The following is a 23,865-nucleotide window of genomic DNA, read 5'->3' on the forward strand; positions in this document are numbered from 1 at the left end:
CAGAGTGCATTCATTCAAAAAAATAAAATATCTAATTACCTGCCTGAAAAAAAACATATAATATATATAATATTTTTTTACTGTTTCTGCCATCTAAATTTACATTACTCCATTTAAATGGTGGCACATTAGGTCTCCTGTTTATACTATCGTTTTTAATTACACTGTTAAAGTTAAAAGGAGGGGGCCAACTTTGAATGTTGTGTTTAAAAAAAATGATACAGACAAATCCTACTCATTCTGTCTTTAAGGAAGGATGGAGTTGGCATTCTCTTTAGACAGAATTAATTTGACATTATCTCCAGATTTTAGGCTCCTGTCCCCTTGTATTATCTCATGAAAAGTGTGGTTTATTGTTTAACAATTTACAAACGAATGATAAACTGTGATCTTTTATGTCTGATCAGCCTCTAAAGTTGGTCAAATTCATTTTAGAGACACTTATGAGGAAACTCCACCTAATTCAGCTTTCTCCTCCTCCCAGCAGTTATCTACAAAAAAAACATCCTTTTGTACTCTCTCAAGGTTGTGCGATTCCTTGTCAGTGCTATCCGGTCCCCCTATCAAAAGTGCAAGTATAAAAACATAGTGAGAGAAAAGAATTGGGTCGCTTTTCCTTTTGGTTTTTATTATGCATTAAGTATGCTGGTTTCAGCGCTGGAAGGCATGCTTTGTAGCAATCCACTAATGTGCATGTGGGACTTTTGGGAATTTCAACAATAGCTTTTCTTCTCTAAGTCTATAGCAGATTAAATACAGGTGAATGAGGACATCATGTATGATGAGTGATATGGGAGTGTTAAAGCGCCTGAGCTGGCTACCCCACCCTGTACCCACCATCACCCCAATTACTCCCTCCCCTCACCCTCTCCCAAAGCCCAGCCAGTGAGAGGTTCGGGTTACTGCGGCCACGCTCATTTTTCCATTATGAGTTCATCTGCCTGCAGAAAAAGGAAGCCGCTGGTGCAACCTGAGACCCTGGAGCACTCCACCAGGGACTCTAGTCTTTCCAGTGCCCTCCATTTTCTCAATGAAATTCCTCTGCCTCTCGCTCACAGAGAGAGCAGTGGGGGGGAGGGAGAGAGGGAGAGGGCTAAGGAAGGAGGGAGGAGTGTAGCTGCAGCAGAAAAAAAAAACACTTTTCCCCCTTTCTTCGAAAAGTGTCAGAGACTTGAAAGGAGGAGTTTTGGAGGCAGGGAGGGAGTCGTGTAGGAGTCTAGATACAGTGAAAAAGTTGTTTTGCCTTTTGGACATTTTGTTCTTGAGTTAGCTTTGCACACAGGGGAAGGTTTGTCTTTAAATGGACTTTTTTGAGGCAGATTGCCAATAATTCTTATAAATAATCTCAACCACTGTCAATATTCTACATTCAGTTCACCGGTACATAATGATATGCCACACTCTTTTACCTTTGATCTATGAACACATTTCTCTTTGCCTCTCTACAATACACAACGTTTCAATGAGGTTTACTTTGTTGTAGGCCTAGTACTAGAACTTCAGTAACCTTGCAAGTTAATTGAATACCCCCCCTATAGTCCTGAAATAATTAGTTGATAAATACATTTTTTGATCTACAGAAAACTAATTGTTGCTAATGGATTAATTGTTTGGCAGTTTGGGTTAATTAAATTAAAGCTGAACATTTGCTGGTTCTAGCCCCTAAAAAGGTGAGAATTTGCAGCTTTTCTGTTTTAAAAATGTCTTTGGGGTTTTTGACTGTTTGGAAAACCAGAGATTTCAACCTTCAACCGGTTATCTTGGGACTTGAGCATTTGCACTTCTGATTTCATCATAATAAATAAAAACTGTAGTGAAAGTAGTCTGTCACTCACCAGGTTCGTAGGTGTAGTCTGTTGGCTCCTGCTTAACCATCATGTGGGCTGGTGGGAACCTGTGTGGGTGTGGGTGGGGATGAGGGTGAGGTCCGTGCCCGTGTCCCGGTCCGCTCCCGTGCCCAGGCCCTGCCACGTGAGCCGCCCGATCATACAACGGGTCTAGGTATTCTTGCTTAAAGCTCTGCTGAAGGTAGGGCATGCAGGGGTCGGAGTGCTGCCGATGATAACCTCCACCTCCACCGCCCCCTGGCCCACCACCCCCGCCTCCACCAGCTCCACTGCTGCAATGTCCCGCTGGGGCAGATGGCATGCGCTGAAAGGCCTGGCCTGGTGGTGGGAACTGGGGGCACATGGGGTCTCCTGAAGGGCCCTGATACCTGGAGCTGAGAAATGAGATACAGCAGCTCATTTCACGATCTCAGTTATGTTAGTCAATGCAATATGCCAATATATCGGAATAATACAGATTTTAAACTTGAAAATAAAAAAACCTGTATGTGTACTATAAGCATATAACCACAATGTCTATAGTTAAAATATCAACAAATGTCCACTATTTACAAACACTTCCTGCTCTAGTTAATAATATGATTTCTTTAAAAGTAATGATAAAATATCATGCATGTGGTAAAATGTCAATCGCTGCTGTTGCCAAGACTTATGTGGTGGTGTGTCACCTGGCGTTGATGGGGTAACTGTTGCTGGGCAATGGCTGGGAGGTGGCAGCAGGGTTCATGTAGCCAGCATCGGGCCGTCCGGCCGTGGAAGGTTTCGGGGAGTAATGCTGCTGCTGCATAGGAGACATGGGGGTCCCTGGGCAGGAGCTCTTGGCTCCTCCAGCAGCCCTTTTCTGCTCATAGGCACTGAAATACATGAACACACCCATGAGGACATGCATACATGCATAAATGTGCATGTTACGGCAGGGTTGTACATGTTACAAATGGAGAGGGTCAATACAACAAACAGAGATAATTGTTCTTTGGTGGAGGTTTGGCAGTCAATAGTATGTGGTCAGTGTTTAGCTGTGCTGACGTATGCATGACAGCTGACCAGTGCTCGGTCATTGAACATGGGGTTGTATTAGAAATGCTAAAATAAAAATTTGTGTCATTTGTTCTGCCATTGGTAACAAAGGATGTCAGTAAATATGCAGAGAGACAATAAACCAGTCTATAAAAATACAATTTGAAAAATGTTTCAAATAAGAGCTGAAAAAGCTTAAAAAAGCCAGGAAGCCTGGTAGAGACAACATTTAAGAGATGACAAGCCTATTCTTTGCTCTTATCTAGAAACAAAAACTGAGAAAAAAGATGGGAAACCAACACCTGATGTGAAGAAAAATAGTAATTCAAAGTATGATTCCCCATGCAAGTTTGTTCTTAGAGATATCACTAAAGGAAGAAAATTAAAAAAATGTTTTTGTAATTTGGGTGCACAGGCCCTTTGAAACACAAACGGTTTAGGGACAACATACTACAATCAATGTGTATTTAAGCATTTCAATAAGGAGAACCTTGAGGTACCTGGCATAAAGGCACTGCTCTCCACTGGGGTAGCTGAAGCTCTGCTTATGGCTACAGGACTGGCTGGGGTCGGATCCCGGGCTCTGCGGTTCCTTCTTGATAGTGACTGGAGGGCTGTGAAATGCCACCGCTACAAGAGACAGTAAACAGAGATGAGGGTTTGTGCGCACACACACACACACGCACACGCACACACATAGCCGTGTATATTATTTTCTACTTATTTTCTACTGTGTATAGCATACTACTGTTGTTAAGCTCAAATACAAAAGCAAATACTTCTGTCTGCACAGGAGTCTCTTTTACGTGCCAGCCAAAATGCTTAAGAGACTTAAGAGAGTCGGCTGCAAAACACAGGGCAGGAGACACGTATAAACACACACTTACATACACACTGTGGAGAAGAGGTACACAAAAACACACACACGCTCACACACGACCGCATTCCAGCAGTCATTTGGAAGCTCAAAGTGTCCTCGCCCACTTTTCTTCACTCTTCCAGACACAACAGCAGCCAAAACTTCCTCTGTCAAAGTCAAGCTTAAAGCTAAACAACTCTATGGGCCAGAGAGATGTCTATGGACTGATGAAAGCAAATGTCACACCTCTGTTAAAACAGCATAAACTAATTCTGTGTCTCTGCATTCTTTCCTATTGGTGTCCAGATGTTGGCCATCGCTTGTAAGCTTTGCTTTTCGCCTTTGAGTAAAGAGGGTAACAGGGATAACCTGATAATGCCACGTATACCCTCAAAGTCCAAAAATATTAAGCAACATTTTTTTTGCAATTTAATTGTTCCCCATGGGCATCCATTCAATCGCCAGCACACCAAACTGTCTGTCAAGCTGGACTGCTGGAGGGGACCTTTGCCTTGATGGCCACAAAAACCACCCAAAGTGGAGCTTCAAACTGTGCCGAGGGCTTGTGTTTATTATGTGAGGGGAGGTTTTCACCCAGAGAACTGTACAGGATGTTTTTCTGGTCCCGACAGGGTAAACAGCAGCAGCTGTGCACTTCCAGCTGGGGAGGCCTGTATTTATGTATGTGTGTGTGTGTGTGTGTGTGTCTAAGTGTGCATTTGTGTGTGTGTAAGTGTGCATTTGGGTGTGTATTAGTAATCTCGGCTAGTCTGTATCCATGTGCATGCTTGTGAACGTGTGCATGTTTGCTTAAATGCGTATCTAAGTGTGTGTGTGTGTGTGGCCACACTGAAAGCTCAGCCCAGGTAATTACATACGGTCGTTCATTCACAAAAAAAGGAGGGGAAATGTCTGGCTGACTAAATAAGGCGAGAGATGACTGCTCCACTAAGGCTAGAGATAGAAAGTGAAAAGACAAAGGAAGAAAAAAGGAGGAAAAATGGAGTGAACAAAAAGCGAGGAGAGATTATAGCGACATAAACTACAAACAGCCTTGAGGATCTGCTGTCATGCTCAGGATTTAAACGTTAATATTTGAAAGGGTTTCATTTAGTTCTGACTTGATCAGTGGAGCAACAAAAAGTTAAACTAAATTTTGACAATCTATTAATCGTTTAAGTAATTTATAAAAAGATAAAAATGCAGTCAACTGGTTCCTGCTTCTCGAATGCAAAGATGCATTGTTTAAATAATTGTAACTGTCGGTTAGTCGGACAAAACAAGCAAATGCAAGATGTCACTTGGGGTTCTGGGATGTTTTGATCTGCATTTTCTGATCATTAATAGACTCAACATTGAATTGATTAATCAAAAAAAAGGAAAGGAAAATAATTGTTAGCTGCAGCCCTAGGTTTTTTTTTTTTTTAAATTGGTATCCAAAATGAGAGTGCGCAAGTAGTGATCAAACAGCTTATGTGGGTTATCATTCATGAACACCTACATAATCCTGTGTGCTAAAAAAAAAAAAAAAAAAAAAAAAAAGTTTTTAAATTTAAAAGATCCTTATGGTACGTCTGACTTTGAACATGCATTAAAATGATAAACTATCAAAACAGCACTACTCCTCATCATAACCTTCCTATTTCTAGTCTGTACTCACTCTCCCATGGCAGGCAGGCAGGTGAGGAAGTGTTGGCTTTAGCGGAGGATCAACAGGATTAGAGAGCATTTACCCAGATTTCCCAGACAGACGCGATGGGATTCCAGCCTCCTCTAAGTCTCCGACAGCTCGTCCGCTTGTACACAGAGGGTGGCACATGACTGCCGCTTTAATAATACGAGTAGGTTTGTCTATTGACATTCCCCCCCTTTCTCTACCATGGTCATGAACTGCAAACAATCCTCAGAGTGTACACTCACGGTGCAGCCAAGTAGAGCCACTAATGCGATTGGCAGGAATATTTCCCTTGATGTGGCTCTCGGTTTATGAGGATGTTCCATTTCAAACAGTCCTGACTGGGAACAGCATCGGCTGTGTTGAGGGGTCTGGGGATGTCTGTTTGAGCTATTTGTGTGTTACCTTTCTGGAATATTAATTAATCTGGTAAATGAGCATCAGACAGCTTTTTGTGATTGTGTATTTGTCTGTGATTGTAATTGCTGTCTGTTGCATTGCTTGCGTTTCCAATTAGATAGAGATGGTTGATGTTCTGATTCAGCAGTAGGAATTAGTAGGAACTAAAGAGAAAGTAAAAAACTCAAGTCAACATACTGAAATGCCTTATGATTTTGATTAATAAACAAATTTGAACAAAACTTGGGAGTCTGCAGCCATGCTAGCAGCTCTTTGAGGCTGTCAGCACGCTAACATGCTCCCAATGACGATGCTTACGTGCTGATGTTTACCAACTACAATGTTAACCATAGCTGCTTTCCGACCGGAGGGATTTTTGCAGTTCCTAGAACATAAAATTCTAGAACCCTTTTTTTCCTCGTGTTCCGACTGGACCAATTTGGGGATTTTTAAATTCCTCTGGCCGCAGTTCCTGTAACTCTTTCAGCTCCTACTTCAGGGCAGGGTCTTTTCACTGTTCCCTTCTCAGCATCGGGACCTAGGTCAACGAGGGTCGGGTTTCCGGTACAGACAGACCAACAATGGGACAATTTTAACAGTTTTCACTATCTTATTCATCACTAAATTCACTTCTGAAAACGTTTTAGGCGAGAAATGAACCGTTTAGATTTTGAATATAGGCAGTCTTGCAAAAATGTATGCCGAATTGACAATTTGCTTCAAAGTTTTCGGAGTTGAGAAGCTCCATGAAGTGAGGCGACAGCCAGCAGGCGCCTGCCCCGGGACTTTTCCTATAACTACGTTCCTGTAACTACTCGGTCGGAAAGCGGCTCATGTTCACCGTAGTACAGCTGAGGCTGATGGGACTGTCATTGCAAGCATTGGGTCATAAACAAAGTTTGACAAATAAAATTTACCTGATGGTAACGCCAAGTAAAAGTCAGGAGATCAAAAAAAAAAAAGTTATTTCAATTTATCCTGTTGCATGCTTAAAGCATCTGTTACACTCACAAACTTAATTCTCCTCATTCAAATGTGCCTGTACACTCCCAAAGGTTGATTTGCAGACTGAGTAGCAGCCAGAGTTTGTTTTGTGCTCTCTCAAATCTTTTGTCAGCAATATACTTAGGCATGAATGCCTGAACTAAAGTTCATGACAATCCATCCAGTAGTTGTTAGGACATTTTACTCAAAACACACAAACGTCAACCTCTTGGTGGTGCTAAAAGATGGAGAATCACCAATATCATTAAGATACATCATCTGGCCGCTAGCATGGCTAAAAGCGTAATTTAGGGACAAAGCTATGTAACGTCCTGTTTAAAGAATAGACCTTAAATTAAAAAATAAAAAAGTATCTACAAACTATCTGGCATTTCACAGTAAATCTCCCTGCTAAAGTTTATAAGATGGTGGCAGTCTTGTAAACGGATCCAGGGAGAGTTATGTTCTTCAGGTTCCCATCTCTTCCTGCATTTATTTGGGGCAATATGACCTCCTCTAACTCCTTTGTTAAATGTTGCATCACCCTTTCACAGAGATCCTCATATTTCATAGGTTCTTTTCTACACCGAGTCGGGGAGGGTTGGTTCATAAACTTAAGCGCAGAGTGTGAAGACCTGGAAGTGTTTAGAAGTGAAAAGACGGACAGAGTACACAATAACTGTTGTCTTTTAAAAACAGACAATTTTGAGATAACAAAGAAGGGTATATGTAAGTATTTATGCGTGGGCCTGGTCATGCCCGCTCCTGTAGATGAATGTGTGCACTTTCTACTTCGGCATTGGGCGGAGCGTGGCAGATTCCCAGCACCTCCTAAACTGATAAGGTCAAAGGCTTCTTCCTCACTCCAAACTTGTCTTATCTCCTCCTTCCTTATTTTGAGGTATTCTTTTCCGTCTCCCATCCACTCCCTATTATGAGCGCTACGTATAGAGATGACCCACAGCTTAAGGCAGGGTGGAGATGGACTTTTACATATGTAAATGTTGGCTCTTAGAGGGGGAGGATGCAGGGTGAAAGGTGATGGTCATGGTTGAGTGCTTTAGGAAGTAGAGGGATCATTACATGGGGGGGCTCATTCAACAGACATCCACCACAAACAAATCGCAGGAGCAGGGATGCCCCCCCCGCACACACACACACATACTTTTCTCTAGACAATGGGCCCCTCAGCTGAGCCATTTCTCTACTTTGAAAATGTTGACACTTTTTGTCAGATGGTATTGAAAGAGACAAAACCAGGGAATTAAACTGTTGTGTATAGCAATCAAAACATTTTAATATCACTTGTGAATTAGCCGTTTCAAGCAGTTTGACAAGACCTCACTATGAACCATCTTATTTTAGACAGAGTATTTCCTACCAAATAAAGGCTCTTGTGTAGGGAAATCCAATATGAAGACAGCAGTGGATCTGGAGAGTCTTACATTGGATGTTTATGTGCGACATGTCCAAGTCTTAAGCCTCTGGAAGTCTGCAGCACATGACAGCCTCGCTCACAATAACACATTGGACATCAGCCCGAGTGTCAAACAGGTTGACTGGATCTCTAGCTAAACCGAAGAACATGTGAGCGTAACGTAAATATACACTTAATGGGTCCAATCATAAAAATAACATTCAAGTCGTACTCTTACAGGAACTATCTCGGTGCTATCTGGAGATCTGGTTCTTATCTTGCATAATATGCATTGCACACGTGCAGTACAAGCGGCACAAGATCTCAGTATGCTGTACAGTAGAGATGTGACGAGATCTCGTCCCCATTAGTGCTGTAATTAATAAAATGCAGCAGGAGAAAATAGCATCTGTCTTCATAAAAATCAGTTGAGTGTTTGATGGTAATTATTTGTACTTTAGAACGTAATCAATGTGAAACAATAGTGAAAAAAAAATCTCGTCTTGATCTTGTGAACCCAATCTCGTGTCTTGTGAGCTGGGTGTCTCGTCACACCCCTACTGTACAGACACTTAAAGAAAGCTGGAAACGTAACAGGCTACACCTGGTATTCTCACTCTTGCCAATTGATCCCTAATGTGGTGACAGATCAATAGTAACAAGGGTGCCAATTATGCCACAATGGTTTCAAAATGTTAAAAGGAAGCTAATGATTCAAATGGCATTAATTGCTAGCTGAATATATGGCTCTGTTGTGGTGAGATGAAGGCGTAATAGGGAAAAGCAACAGTGTAATTTAAGAGTATTTGACTGTCAACACATGCATTATAAGTTAGATATAACCTATACTTTAAGGTAATTTTGAAGGTTGTGCACACAGTGGTATGTTTGGCTTTCTCAGACCAAGTTGGGTGCAAATTCTCAGTTTCTAGCTTTGTTTTTTAGATGAACGTTTAGATGATAATAAAAAGCTGACAGCACAGTATAACATTTTCTGAGCTTGTTTATGCTAACTACACAAAAAACGTACAAAGAGAAATCAAACTCAAAAAGGTCTAAAGCTGTGGACATTTATGGGATACTTGGTTAAATAAAAATGTGGGTTTTCATACTGTAGATAGTAACGGTGACGTTACGCCGCTTTAAGCATTAATATAATTTCTATGGGTGAATAATATAAGAATTATCCCCAGTACAAGTACAGTTGCCATAAAGGGCGAAATTAGCCGAAGAGACCAAAACCATTTTTTGTACCAGGGTGTAATGTTTATTTCTGCTGAGAAGTTGTTTTTTTTAACATGGGGGTATAGGGGGTTTCTTTTGCATGAACATTCAAAAGCATCTTTTTCTAGTCTTCATGGTCAGAATGGTCTTACTGTAATATCATGGGTCTAATTACTCTGGAGCAAGATGGCGTCGGCAGAGACGCATCTCACAAACCGGAAGCGGTATCTGCTGAACTAGGCTACCTAGCTTCTTTTTAGCAAGACAAGTTGCTTATTCTCCTTCACGATACTCCCTTGTCGGTGGTGTTTTAGGTAAAAAGAACTGGTGAGGCAAAAGCGACGTTACGCCAAAACATTACACAATTGCCCACACAGTTTAACACAGGTGATAAGTCGAATGAGCAGCACATACCTGCTCTCCTCAACGGTCTGTGCGTTATTGCTTAAGTCCCCCTTTGTATTGTGTTTGGGTAACGTTTGCCGAAGAAGTCCAACTTTACCACGTTTTTCTGCTGCTTTCATGTTTGGTAATCCTCTCAGAAAAATGTGTGAGATCAAGCTAGCAGTGAGCTACTTAGTCGTCGAGAACCACTCCACGATTAATTTTTGCAAACGGTTTGGTTTATAACAATATCCCTTGGATATTGGGCACCAATGTGTTTTTTCTCAAGTTTTTCTTCCTAAAACAGACTTTAAATGTGTACTGTAGGAGATAATTCACTTCGTTCGTGGTAGGCGCAGTTGCTGTCAATAAGTATATGACGACAACAGTACGTGGCTAGCAGCCAATCAGCCCCCACCTGGCATCAAGTTTGGTTTGTGCCATCCGCTTTCATTGGCAAAGGCTTTGGGCATGCGCATTGTAGTTTTCCCACACTTGGGGTAGTTGACATTGCGTCGGTCTCCACCTTTTATATATGTCAATGGTCTCCACCTCTCCAGCGAAGTGCATCTAAAACACCATAAAACTATTATATTAAGCCATTAATTGTAGCAGCAGCAGTAACAGCAGAAAATTATGTTTTTTTTTAATGTCATGCATTAATCTAGAATTATATCCATTTCTAAAACCATAGCATAGGCCTACTTTTTATGTTGCCAACAGATGGGGGCTTTACCTCATATACACAAACTAAGGAATTAAAAAGCATGAATATGTGTACAAGGTCAAAAATAAATAGACTCCTAACACCATTATACATATTATGTTTAGTATAACAAATCAAAAAGTCAGATTCTGTTGTTCACTCTATTTTTATCAAATATATATATATTACGTGTTTTGGCTTTGTAGGTTATAGTTCAGTGGAAAAATTTAGAGCAAGAGGGAGAGTGAGATAGGCCTAAATAGAGAGCGAGAGAGGGAACAATATGATCCAGACCGTTTCGACTGCAGAGTGTATCCAGTCATTCCACTGATGCATGGAAACATGTGCTGGACATGTGTGTGTGCTTCTCAGGTCACTGCACAATCAGGAAGACAGAAAGATAGAGAGCCTGACCAGTACTGACAAACTCATCCTCATCTCTGAGAACCAACAGGCCCAAGAGTGGCTTCAGTATCTGTCTGCTCAGGGAGCCCAGGAGTGTTGGATCCATTAGTGTCTGCTCTATCTGATTTACAGGTCATCCTCTCTCATCTGATAATGGTTCAGGCTCCTTGAATATTTAAAGAATGGTTGTCAGATACCTGCCAAACAAGCCTAACGAGATTGATGGAAAGTACAATGGTATTAGCGAGACAGATGATTGGCCGGGACAGCAGCACCGCTGCCCTTCTCACAAATGGGATTTTTTTTAAATTATTGGCTGTTAAAGCGGTTTTTGGTGCATCATGTTGTGTTGGCTAACAGGATGTAGATCTGAATGACACCAATCATGGGAAAGGCAGTAGCCCAGTAAAACATTTTTGCAAACATCAAAGTTTCACTTCCCTTTTATCAACTGGAAATAGATTGCAGTGTTTATCTGAAGTGATGGGAATGTTCTTGTTTTAACAAGTACACTAAACGATTTCCTTGTATATTTACAGTAAATTACAGGCAGCACGGTTGCCAGCAAGTTACTGTAAATCGATTTTACAGCAAACTACTGTAGCTGTACTGTAATGCAATTTACAGTATATATAAACAATACTGTAAAAGTACAAAACAGTATTTTACTGTATTTTTATGGTATTTTGTAATTTGATGGTATTGTACTGTAATATGCAGTTTTATTAATATTGATATATTACTGTTAATTATTACTATATTATTGATTATTACTATTATAAATAATATATAATAATCTCCAGCTACTAATATTGTACTACTAATAAGGTATACTTCAGAATAACAAATACAAATCAAAAGTCAATCCAAACAATGTTCTTAATTTAAAAAATCATTTTATTTAAACATTTTTTAAATTTTCAACATTTTCCTGTCCTTGACAACATTCACATTTTTCCTGCAAGTTCAGCCCAGAGAGCTGCAGCAACTTTCAGTCAAATGTGATAGTGTTGATATCCTTCAACATGTTTCCACAAAGAGCAGCAGCAGGCAGCTGCAAATGTTTCACTGCTGTCCAGCTCTCACGATGACAAGTCCCTCAATAGATCCACCTGAAAATAATAAAAAAAACTGTAACCTACAGTATTTTAATCTGAAATCATACACATATATTATTACTAATTTGATGCACAAATGGAAGGAACTGACGGGATTCCATTATAAAGGGATTGTATTTTACTTACCATCATAATGAGGGTGGGGGTGTCTGTCTGGTCATCTGATGTGCCTCCATGTCTGCTTAGGCTGCAGTGATCTGCATCATGATAAAACAACATTAAGCAAAGAGTTGTTATAGTGTCCCAGGAAACATGAGTAGACTATAGTGATGAATGTGGATTCATTTTGGATGTCATTATGGGTTATTAGACGATAGGTACTGATGTTTGTTACCTGACAAAAATACCTTTTCTTTATAAGTTAGTTATTCTGCTACCATTAAATTCGGCGTCATGTTTGATTCTGTAGAACTCCGATTTAATAAAACAGTAGTAATAAAAATGTGTAAACTGAGACGTTAAGCAGACAAACAAAACATAATGGACGTTTGCCTCAGACAGTGAACGAGTTGAAGATTTTATTTGCCTCGTTGTCAGTAATTTCTGTAAATGAACTAATCAAACAGACTTTTCGTAATTCACTAAGTTATTCTGATAAAATCGGCATCATGTTTCACGAAGCAGAACTCTAATTTAATGAAATAATAAGTCGTAAAAGCTCCGTACGGACATGCTGACTGGCGTTGTTAACGTTAGCTAGCTTTATCATCTCACTTTAGTTTAAAGTTAGTTTACAGAGTATCGCTAGCTGTTTAAGTTAAATACAAGCCGAAATGAAAAGCCTTTCTTTAGGAGTCATACAAAGTCATACGTTATAAAATAGGAGTATTAGCTAGCTAGCTATATGTGTAAAGGGGAACCCAGATCTTTTAAATTGAGCAATATGTTAACGGAGTCTGGAAAGTAATGGGCAGAACCCTTACTTACTAGCTAGAGTAATGTTAACGTAACGTTAACTGTAACAAGTAAGTTAGTATGAACAAATGTAAGGGTATTTTGTACAGAGAAAAAAATATATATATGTTCAGAGAATAGCCACTTGCTATCCACACTAAAGTCACAAGTTTAGCTAGAAAATGACTATGTGAGTATATCGCAACATTAGGATGCCCAGTGCACCCCACACTATAAAAAATAACAATGTTGTGGTAACGTTACACTTGAGCGAATAATCATGAAACATTATGATAAAAGTTAGTATGAAATACATAAAATAAACCAAACTTACCAAAACTTTAAAACGTCCCGCACTAGCAAGGCTTCTCCTTCAGTATCTGGGGCCAGTTGGTGTTCTGTCTGAGTAACTGACATCAGGAGTCGTTTTTTTACAGCAATGCTGTATTATTGGCATGGCATCTTACAGCCAGGTTACAGCAAGCCTAAAATATACTGTAAAATATTCCCGCTTCATCAAAATTACCCACAATGCAACATAAAATGAAGTATTTTACTGTAATGAAGAAATATGGTATTGTACTGTAGGTTTTTACAGTACTGTGCTGCTAAATCTACAGCGATTTCTAAGAGTGTACACTCAGTTTTTTTTCCCTCACAATAACCTCTGCACTTTTAGCTTTGAGTATTTTAGCTTTGAACTCTATATCAATCAGCACTGGTGTGGGATATCAGCCATGGACAATGAATTTACTCTTAGTGCTGTAGATAATTGCTTTGTGCTATCAAGAAAAGATGGATACTCAGCCTAAGCAAGGATGTGATGGAGGAGAATATAAAAAACTGAGTATGGCGGCAGGACAATAGAATTCTTTTTAAGTAAAAATGAGAGTTCACAGTATACAGTATTTACACAACCCTGACATTTTAAAAGAAGAAAATATCATGATGAAGTTAATATTAACTTAATTTTTCCATGGTCTTGGTAGCATCAAGGGATCACAATTTCAATCGGTAAATGTTCTGACATCTCACGTTTTCCCTATTGTCCACTTCACTTTCAATTGTGCCGTGTCGGCTTTTTATAAATGGCCATTGACCAGTCATAAATCGCACTGCTCCAATGCTGTTTAGTAGACCCGATACAATACATCCCTGTCCCGGGACATGTGCAGCGAGAGGGACATCTCGTCACAGGCGAGGGGTGGATGTAATTAATCTGACACAATATTGACTCCTCACTCTCAATCCCTCAGCCCCCAATATAGCTGTCCCCTCTTAATGTTTAATGTAGCGATCGATCCACCCCCACACTGTTACTGAAATGATATAATGAGCTCCCACTGCCCACCAGGGTATCATGGATGTAAAGGAGCGGTGAGTGTGTGTGTGTGCATTCATTTGTTTGTTCCCCTTTGTGGCAATGCATGCCTGTATGTGTGTTCTGAGCAGGCGTTTCAAGGCGAAATCTGGTTTATCAGAGGAAGATAACACACACAGAAAGGTCCGGACACCTTGCTTGGAATTATCAGCACACATGCCACATCCACAGTTCTTCCTGCTCTTCTTGCAACCCCCCTCCCTTTCAGCCTCTCTCAGTTTCTTGATCAGGATCTCGACCGTAATTCTTTACGGCACATTTGACCCGCTCTTACCACTCTCCTTCCCCTATCTGCCTTCATGCTGATTTATCTGTGCTTTATCTTTATCAAGTCATCTATCAACCCCCTCCATCTCCTCTTACTCCTCTCCTGGATCAGCGAGGATCGATACGGCCGTACGCTGGCTCTCAGCTCGCTCTACACACCTACTGCTCTGTGTCAGCAGGTTACTATAAGGTCCACGCTCTGCAGCCACCTCCTCCACTCATGTGCAGTGTGTGTTGTGTGTGTATGTGTGTGTTGGATTGTCAGGCATATGAAAGTGGGGAAACAGAGTGAGATCCGAGTATCAATGCTGGCCAAGACAGGATAACTCGCTTTGTTACAACTTGGGTTTTTTTATTTTCATAGTTTTGGCCATCATTTTGAAGGGTTAATGACAACACCGTACTCACAAAAGTAACTGCTAAGAGCTGGGAACATGGTGGCATTGCTATAACAAAGTCAGATGGGGCAAGAAACAGGATTTAGGTTTACGGTTGGGGTTGAAATCAGCTAGAACGAGGTGGAAAGCCTGTCACCGTAGAGAAGACAACATCATGGTTCAAATGGGGATAACAACAAACACTTTCAAACAGTCTTTGCTCGAAGGTATTCATGGTGTTGCACGTATGAAAAGTTGTGTGAATTCTGAACAAAAGTTCAAATCTGCTGAGAACGCCTTTGCACACCTGCCAGTGTTTTTTTTTTGTTGTTGAGTCATTTGTTTCGGGAAAGTTACAAATATTGGCGAATGAAACTCCTTAAATTCCGCCATCTGAAAGGTGTTTGGGGAGGTAAGTCTCCGGCTATGTTTGATGACCCGACAAGCACTTTATTTTCAGCATACTGACTCGTTCTTTGAAGGAAAAACCAAATGGTGTCGCAATAATCCCTCAGTGTGGCCACAAGTACGGGAAGTCAAAATTGAACTAGAAAGCCTGTCTATGAACTGTTTTCTCTTCCAAATAAGTTTTTCTAACCTTGGGGCTTGTTTACAACCTCTCTGACCTTTCTTGCCCTGTCTGACTACTTTTTACCAAAGTCGCCACATTTCCAGATCTCACTTATATGATGGCCACAACTAGACTAAAACACAAATTATAATAAACTGGAATTATACTTCAACGGGCAAAATGTCCAAACTGGACTTTATCCCTGCCATGTATGAATGATTGCACTCCCAGAATCTTATTATTAATGATTGCTCCAATTTCAACTACTGTTATTTTTATGGCCTCGCCCCTTCTCTTTCACAGCAACTGTTCCCCCTCTTTGGTCTGCACTCGCTTTCGAAAGAGAAAACATTCCAGCTGCAGAAAGCACTGAGCTGTCCTGTTGGAATGAACACCCCAACACAGACATAGAAATGCACATGCTCGCACATGAGCATCGCAGGGATGTACTAACGCACACATACACTCTCTCTTTTCCTTACACACACACCTCCCCTCACTCTCGTGTAATAAAACACACACTGCTGTCCATTCACAAAGCTATGCTGCTGACACTCGGGCTGAGCTGCCTGGCTCAAATCCCTGCGGCCCCCTGGCTTTGACAGGACTGTTCTGAATCAACACGCAGAAGTACAGCTTTTACTTCCCCAGTGGAAGCTGTTAAACGCCTATTACCCTACATGCCTGGCCTTTACAATGCTATTTTCATTGGATTTGATTGACTAAAGATGACCAAATGATGTTGTATACTGCTATAGCAGTGACTTTTGTGTCTTTTTTTTTAGGATCCCAACCTGAAAACACACAAGATGTAAAGTGCAAATAAAAGCATGGATCTTATAGATAAAACCCGGAAAAAAGCTTAGATCTTGAAAGTTGAAAGCTGACAGAAAAGTAGGCCTGCACCTCGCATAGTTGTTAGTGGTGGAATAACGTCCCCCAAAGTCATGAATGAAGGTTCACTCCCCTTAACTCAATGTGCTGCCTCAGCCAGTCTTTTACAACCAACCCATTCATAAAACTGCAGGGCTGAAGTTTGTGTGTGTGTGTGTGTGTGTGTGTGTGTGTGTCCCAGGCCAAGTGTGTTTATGTGTGCGCAGAGTAAGTGGATAAGAGGCTGTCAAAAGAAATCATCTGTTCACGTAAGAGAGAAATCAAACATTGTATTCATAAGCAAAACAAAACGCAGCAACAAACACAGACATGGAAGAAGTGTCCTCTGCCCAGAGCGAGCGAGTGTGCGGTATCCATGCATATCTGGCAGGCACCTGGCTGTTTTTGAGCACTTTGTTGCATAGCAGCTGTATTTTGGAAAGCGGAGAACACAGGGCTGCATGTTTCTCTTTTGGGGAGAGAAGGAGTTGGAGAGGGAGGGGCTCAATTCACCCATCGCCCCATGCTTCAAATAGGGCCTGATTGGGCCAGTTCTGATCCAGAAAAACAACCCAAACAAGAGGAAGGCTGTGAATTCATGACAAAGCAGAACACACAGAGCCAGAGAGACACACTGCTGGGAGGATTTGGACAGAGCTGGGTTACTGGAACTTGTCTTTTCTGTTTTTGATTATCAGTCTATCATTTAAGTCCACATTACCTGGTTCTACGGTCTCAATTGTGATTAGTTTCCTTTGACTTATGTGATAGTGAACTGAATATCTTTGGGTTTTGGGCAGACAAAACAAGCCATTTGAAGATATACCACCTTGGACTTTAGGAAACTGTGATCAACATTTTCTAGCACAAATGAGCAATCAAGAAATTAATTTGGCAGCCCCACTGCATCATATACTATAATAAAAGAGAAAGATGAAAAGAGATGTAGTTTATCAATTGAATGAAAGAAGAGGCAGATTTTAAAGTTTAGTTTGTTCTTCTTCTCTAATTCCTCTCCTCTATTCTCTCCCCTCTTTTCTTGCTTTCTCTCCTTTGCTAAACTTGCTTTCTGAAAAGCACTGTAACGGCATTCTATAGCCACAACTTCCTATATAATTACTGCAAGGCACAAAACTAAACAATCGTCCCACACAGCTCCAAAATCGCTGGATTAGTTCACATCTTGGAACACTCAATGTGTGTGTAGAGAGAGACAGAGAGAGAGATAGAGAGAAAAGGGGAGGGGAGGGGGGAGCGTCCAGATTTTTAAATTCGACTTTAGTTTGTACAGACACAGGAAGGGAGGGAGGGGTTTGGAGTATCCACTTGGAGAGGAGGGAGGTGTCGGGGGGGGTTGGGGGGCTTTTTTATGAATGAAGACCGAGAGAGAGCAGCGGAGGACTGAGAGAGAGAGAGAGCGGGGGAAGAGGCACACTTCCTCTTACGCACACAGGGAAGAAAATTTATGAATGGGTCACATCTCTTGAGCTGCTCCAAGTGTAAACAACATACTTGGACAAAGAAGAACGAGCTCTCGGCGCAGGCAGTGCCTCGGTAAACGCTCCAAACGCTGGCCCTTTTAGTGTTTTTTAACACAAAAAGTAAACATGTTCAAACTATTTTTTAATTAAGTATCTGCACCATTAATTTGACTGACACCTCCATGTGTTTCTTCCCCGCAGGCACTAAACAAAGGGATCAGTTCAGCAGCCATAGCATCAGGCGAAGGAGAACCCCCGAAGGTGCTGTCAGCGCCCGAAAATGAAACATGAATCCTTATCTCCTCTTGATGAACACAAGATTAAAATCACATCCTTCTTTTTTAAGGCTTCCATGCAGGGCCAATCACATTAGTTCAATGGAAAAAAAAAAAATTGGCGCGCTGTTATCGCCAATGGCTCAATTACCTTTAAACACACACACAGGCAGGTCAGCAAGTACATAAAAGTTGCATGTTTGCATAACCTTCTCTTAATAGCAGCCTGCAGACAGAGCACGCTTGTTAGCTGTGAACTGAGGGAGAATGGACCAGATGAGATCGATTTACCAGATGTGCAGGTATTGCACAATGCCTCCTTTGCCCCCCCCCCCCCCTCCTCTTCCCCAATCTAGCATTCCAACATGTCCCAGTGTTTTTGCCTCTCTTCTTTTGCTGTTTCTCTGGCTCCCTCTTTCCGTCTCTCTCCTCTCCGTCAACGCCACACCCATGCAGGTAACTACCTGACTCGGTAAACAACAATGTTTAATTTTACCAGGGCGCCGTTTTCAATGCAAGCCTCAATTATATTCCGGTCACCTGGGATTAGGGCTTTGCTTTTATGCAAAAGTTTCCAAAACAGGTGAGTCACCTGTTTTAACAAAAATAAAAAAAAGTACGCCAGACACTGAGAATGCCTTTCAGCTTAGCATGGGAAAAGATTAGCCTTTTTGATGCTTTTAATAGACCACATGCAGGATCTAGAACAAACAAAAAGATGATTATATTTATAGTCGCTTGTCAGCTTCAATTTTCCATAAGTCAAAGCTGAATAGAGTTGCTCAAAGTGGACTCTGCGGCTATTGACTGTGACCAGCAGGGACACTGTCTGTCAACGCGGGATTGTCTCTGCCGCGTATAAGAGAGCTGCCCGTCAAACTGAAGCCCCTGTGACACTGCAAATCATACCCCGGTCAACCGTTGGCAAAGGCCTGACAGCTGATTGGCTGACAGGTCAGGGGGTTAAGTAGACATGACCCCTGCGTGCCCTGGGGTTCATCTGCACTTCCTGCACTGCATTGTTGGCCAACAGACAGCGACATTGTTGCACAGAGCATGTGTCACTGAGGGGCTAAGCAGTTGTGACTTGGAACTGGTTAAATCAGATGATGTTTACACACAAAAGACACATGGGTTAGGGCTAGGGGAAGTGACTTTGACTGGGACTGAAAGGTCAGTTTCACTTTGGGCGTGAGATTATTCCTGACTTACTTCCAGTTATCTCGCTAACCATTTCATGCCAACTGCTATGATTATTATGAATCATATTTCTGTATATCTGTATCTGTGTCTCTGTGTCCCAACGGCAGATGGTTGCCCACCAAGAGCCTGGTTCTGCCTGAGGTTTCTGCCTGTTTAAAGGAAGTTTTTCCTCGCCACTGTTTTCCTTGTTTAAAGAAGGTTTTTCCTTGCTGTTGCTTAACCAAAAGTTTGCTCCTGGGGGGAATTTTTGGGTTTCTGTAAATTACAGAGTGTGGCCTAGACCTACTTTATCTGTAAAGTGTCCGGAGATAACTTCTGTTATGATTCGACACTATAAATAAAATGAAAATTGAATTGAAAATGTAGTGTTATTGGTAAAGACAGAGAAGCCATACATTGAATGGGACTATAAAAAACTGTTTGTAGAGCAACGTGTACTCCCACCCAGATCCTGAATCGCCATTGTTAAGACAACAAGAAAGGGAAACTCATTCAAATAGCCGCTCAGTTGTGCAGCCCAGGAATTTGCTTTTCCATTTTACACCTTCCGATGCACAAAGAGCCATCTTTGTACCTGGGCCCTGAATAATATTTTACTGGTTTCCTGGGCCGTACCCATTCAGCTTTTCAAAGGCATGCAAATGGATGACGGCAGCACATAATGTCGGCATCCAAATTTACTTCATGAGACTGGCTCATTAGGCCTTCTGTTTCTGCAAAGCTTTGTCTGCCAAAGAGATTACTGTAACATCAGTGAGGGACCGTATCCCTAAGCCTCTGCCGGTTTCACAGCCCAAATTTGACCGCTGGTTTCAAACTCACTAACTCATGACATGCATACTTTATCTGGAATTTATAAGGGCAGGCCGACTGGCCAAATCTGAAAGATGGGTGAGACTGTCCACGCACAGCTCTGTATGTTGCACAGAACAATGCATGATTGAATAAACAATAAAAAGAAGATATCATCTGTACAATATATAGTTAAAACAACTGATTTGGGTGAATGGAGACATACATTCAGAGGACACAGAAATTGAAAGTACTCACAGTTCTCAGAATGGAAATCAGGAACAAACTGCTCGTCACTGTCTGGAACCTGAGCTGAAATTAGAAAAAAAAGAGACCATAAATTTAATAACATTATTATTATATTTTGAACAAAATCTGACCTTTCTCTGTCTCTCCTTTCTCCCTCATTCTGTCCGACTTGTTCTCTTCCTTGAAATCTGAGTCAGAGCCAGGCTGGGCTTCATTCAGGCAACCTTCACTCCATGATTTTTGGAGCATGTCAGCACTTCTCATAGATCAATACATAAGAACATGGAGCTCCTGAATGGCATGATGTTAACCTGCCGACCTGGTTTTACTTTGACTTAAGCTGAGAGATTTCTGCCAATTAAAGACAGACACGTTGGCCATAACGCAGGTTGATCCAAAGTGTTTGTTATGTGATAAATAATCAAAAATAAAACCATGAAATTGTGAAATAATTCAATATTTTTTTAAAGCTCAGCTCATTATTACAAATTGTTATTTCATCCTTATTCTTTTCAGAAGTTTATTGTAGGTCGTTTAATACAGCATTTTTATTCCAAAAAGTCCTTTTTCTAAAGTCTTTCCATTTTTTTTCCAAATCACCATTTTATTCCACAATGCCACTTTTAAATCACAAAATCTTTGTCTGTGAATTAAGACAAAAAGCACAATGCGACAAAGCGTCAAGTTGCTATCCAATCAGTAGAAAGGTAGTAATAAGTAATGAGGTAAGTAATTTCCCCCCATCTCCAATAATAGATCATATTTGAGGCAGGCAACAAAGTTATTGACTACTCAAACCAGTCAGACATCTGTACACCAACGGACAAGATTCTTTCTATTTCCATTGTAGAAATCCAGACGGACTAAACAGGCTGTTCTGGATGAACAAGTGAGGAAGTCTGTCAATCGGTCTGACGATTCAGCTAGTCAGATTCAGGAAATGTGTGTGTTTTACACAGCTACACTTAAGTCCCTTTTACACATGCTCTGCAAACCTAAACTTATCTAGACATTACCCCAAGGAGCTGTATGTGAGAATGCAAATGTCAGAATAATTTGGACTGAACATTAAACTAACTTTACCCAGCCATCACAGAAATCTGTATAATGTCGGATTCATTTCATGTGTGAATAGAGCAGATCTTTGTCCAGTGAGTCACAGTGAGCGTATGGGCGTGTTGTTGGCGATGCTATCATGCAGCTAGCATGAAACCAAAAGAATACAAAAATCTGAGGGGAAAGAAGAAGGGTGATCTACACAAAGATGCCAACAAAAATGTCTAAATGTAGAGACAATGAGATCTGGTAAGGGCCGAGGCCTAAATCGTTGACAAATTCAAGGAACGGCAAGAGACTCGGGTGTTAATGACCAAATTACGAACCGGCTACGTGACCGCGGTGGAATCGGCGTCATGTCCTGCCTCCTGCAAGCTCTTTGTAGATGCCACCGCTTGCCTAAACCAAACAGAGTTTGTCTAGTAAGTGAGAACGTGTCTAAGACAGACAACCTCTTTACATCTTCGGCAACTTCGTACAATGCCCAAACTTGATACGTTGGGCATTGACCGGGATTCAAATGAGAAATCGGTTTAAGAATTGATCACACTACAGTTGATATATTTCAGTGGCCCCGATGAGACTCTCTCTTATAATGAAGCTCATCTAGGATCAGTGATGCCAAGCCCAGGTGCAGAAGAGCTAGACAGACACTATTGTGCAGCTCTTTTAGGAATCCAAACCCATTCACAATTGTCCTTTGCGAGCTTTGAACATTGAGCCACACAAACAGATTAGAAAAGCCAAAATCATTTGACTGCCAACACCCTAGCAGGGGTGAGGAGGTCAAATTCATCCAGTTGTGTTTGCCTTCCCGTGAATTAATGATCTAGCCCTAAATGTAGAGCAGAACCAGGCCTAGCAACCTTTTAATCTGGCACCAATCCAGCTCCACAAGTTTCTAGGCTTTTTAAAGTGTTTCCATTGCTTGGGCTTCACACTTACGTCATAGTGCAAGCTAGCTGGTAGGGAAAACTTGATGGCTATCATTAAATATCATGAACTCAATCAGGGGCGTAATGGGCTACAAAACAAAGTGGTACCATGTTGCGGGTACTTTAGTACCACTTGCTCACTAGAAATGGACAAAAGGCCATAAATAATAGAATATCCATGTAGATTTATCTCTGTATTTTCTCCCTAAATGTACACTATTGCAGGATCCACCATGACTCTGCACCAAGGGATGTGGTTGTAACCTAACCCAACACCAGCATTCAACCTCAAAAGTCTCTTCTCTCTCACTCCATCCACCCCTTTCAGACAGTCATACATAACACAGAAACCAAAACTCAAGAGAGAAAGAGAGAACAACAGAGACAGAGGGCAAAAAGAGGAAATAAGAAATTCAAATCCACTTTCTTGTCGTCACACTCCTCCTTCCTGTACAAAGGAAACCGGATGATGCCGTTTTGGAGCATGTTCAGATAAATGACATTGATTTCTTATACAACGCTGCATCCTGTGGCTTACTATACCATAATAATATTACCCCCTTTTAACTTTTCAGTCTGTCGCCCTCAGGGGGGAGAAATAAAGCTGCTGTATGAGACAGAGCAGCGGCCAATATTTTGTTCTGCAGATCCAACAATCAATCATATCTATAGTTTCAACATGTCCAAAACGGAACATGCTGGACCTCATAAAGAGGCAGGAGAAAAAAAAACACGGATGATGAGCATCAGACATTATCGTAACCCCGGTGTGTGCATTTGTGTCTGTGCACTTTCCTGCGTGTGCGCACGAGCGCTTGTATCTGATTGGTTTCCAGGAACACCTCGTCAGGGGCATTGAGATGCAAGTCAGCACAAGAAGGAAAGCGTGTTTATGCGAGCACAGACGCATTCTCTCCTCGATGCTTCCAGGCACCTTGAATGACTTTTTTTTTTTCTCTCAGTGGGAGATCCTGGGAGGAGCTAAAGCAGCTTCAGTCATATAAACCTAAAGGCCAAAAAGAGACAAGATGTGACAAGCTCCTGAACTCTTGCCATTCAGTACTTCACCCTTTCTGTCTCTCTCTTGCTTCCGCTCTCCTTTGGCAAAAAAAAAAAAACTCCCTCCAGCAACCCAGCTTTTACAATCTTGGTGAATCCCTCACAACTGCAATCAGTCATGATAAGGTCTTTAATTAATGCAACAGGAAAGAAGAGGTCTTAGCCAGGGAAGCTGAAAACAAGCCAGTACTTAGGGTTAAATAACACTTTGATAAAGTTACACTTCCATCATTCTGTCCTGCTTTTTTTGGCTCTGTGACTCAACAATAAGCTACCACCCAATTTTTACATAAAATAACGTGTCCTTTTCAAGGGACGGTTCACCAAAAATACAAAAAAACATACTTTCTCGTTTATCTTATAAGAGTTTCTCGCCATATGGATAGTTTAGGTTTTATTTGCTCAGGTTTAGAGGTA

General features: G+C 41.3%; 1 protein-coding gene and 1 long non-coding RNA gene across 3 annotated transcripts in view; both read right to left on the bottom strand.

Annotated features, from left to right (window-relative positions):
* etv4 (ETS variant transcription factor 4) overlaps nt 1-23,865 on the bottom strand; it is a 34,894-nt gene that overhangs the window by 7,073 nt on the left and 3,956 nt on the right. The window contains exons 4-7 of one of the 2 annotated variants that reach the window (XM_028566922.1): nt 20,408-20,461; nt 3,365-3,494; nt 2,516-2,701; nt 1,836-2,221 (exon numbers count right to left, since the gene is read on the bottom strand). In XM_028566922.1, the coding sequence (XP_028422723.1) occupies nt 1,836-2,221; nt 2,516-2,701; nt 3,365-3,494; nt 20,408-20,461 (756 nt within the window). Of the gene's footprint in view, nt 1-1,835; nt 2,222-2,515; nt 2,702-3,364; nt 3,495-9,836; nt 10,166-20,407; nt 20,462-23,865 lie in introns of those variants that run through there. The other variant, XM_028566924.1, reaches the window with a different exon arrangement.
* Nucleotides 11,850-13,534, bottom strand: LOC114547655 (uncharacterized). Its single transcript, XR_003691249.1, has 3 exons — nt 13,264-13,534; nt 12,162-12,232; nt 11,850-12,029 (listed from the first exon to the last, which is right to left on the bottom strand). It is a non-coding gene; the product is annotated as an uncharacterized LOC114547655 (long non-coding RNA).

The sequence above is a fragment of the Perca flavescens genome, chromosome 21 (assembly GCF_004354835.1).
Source record: "Perca flavescens isolate YP-PL-M2 chromosome 21, PFLA_1.0, whole genome shotgun sequence".
Taxonomy (NCBI): Eukaryota; Metazoa; Chordata; class Actinopteri; order Perciformes; family Percidae; genus Perca; species Perca flavescens.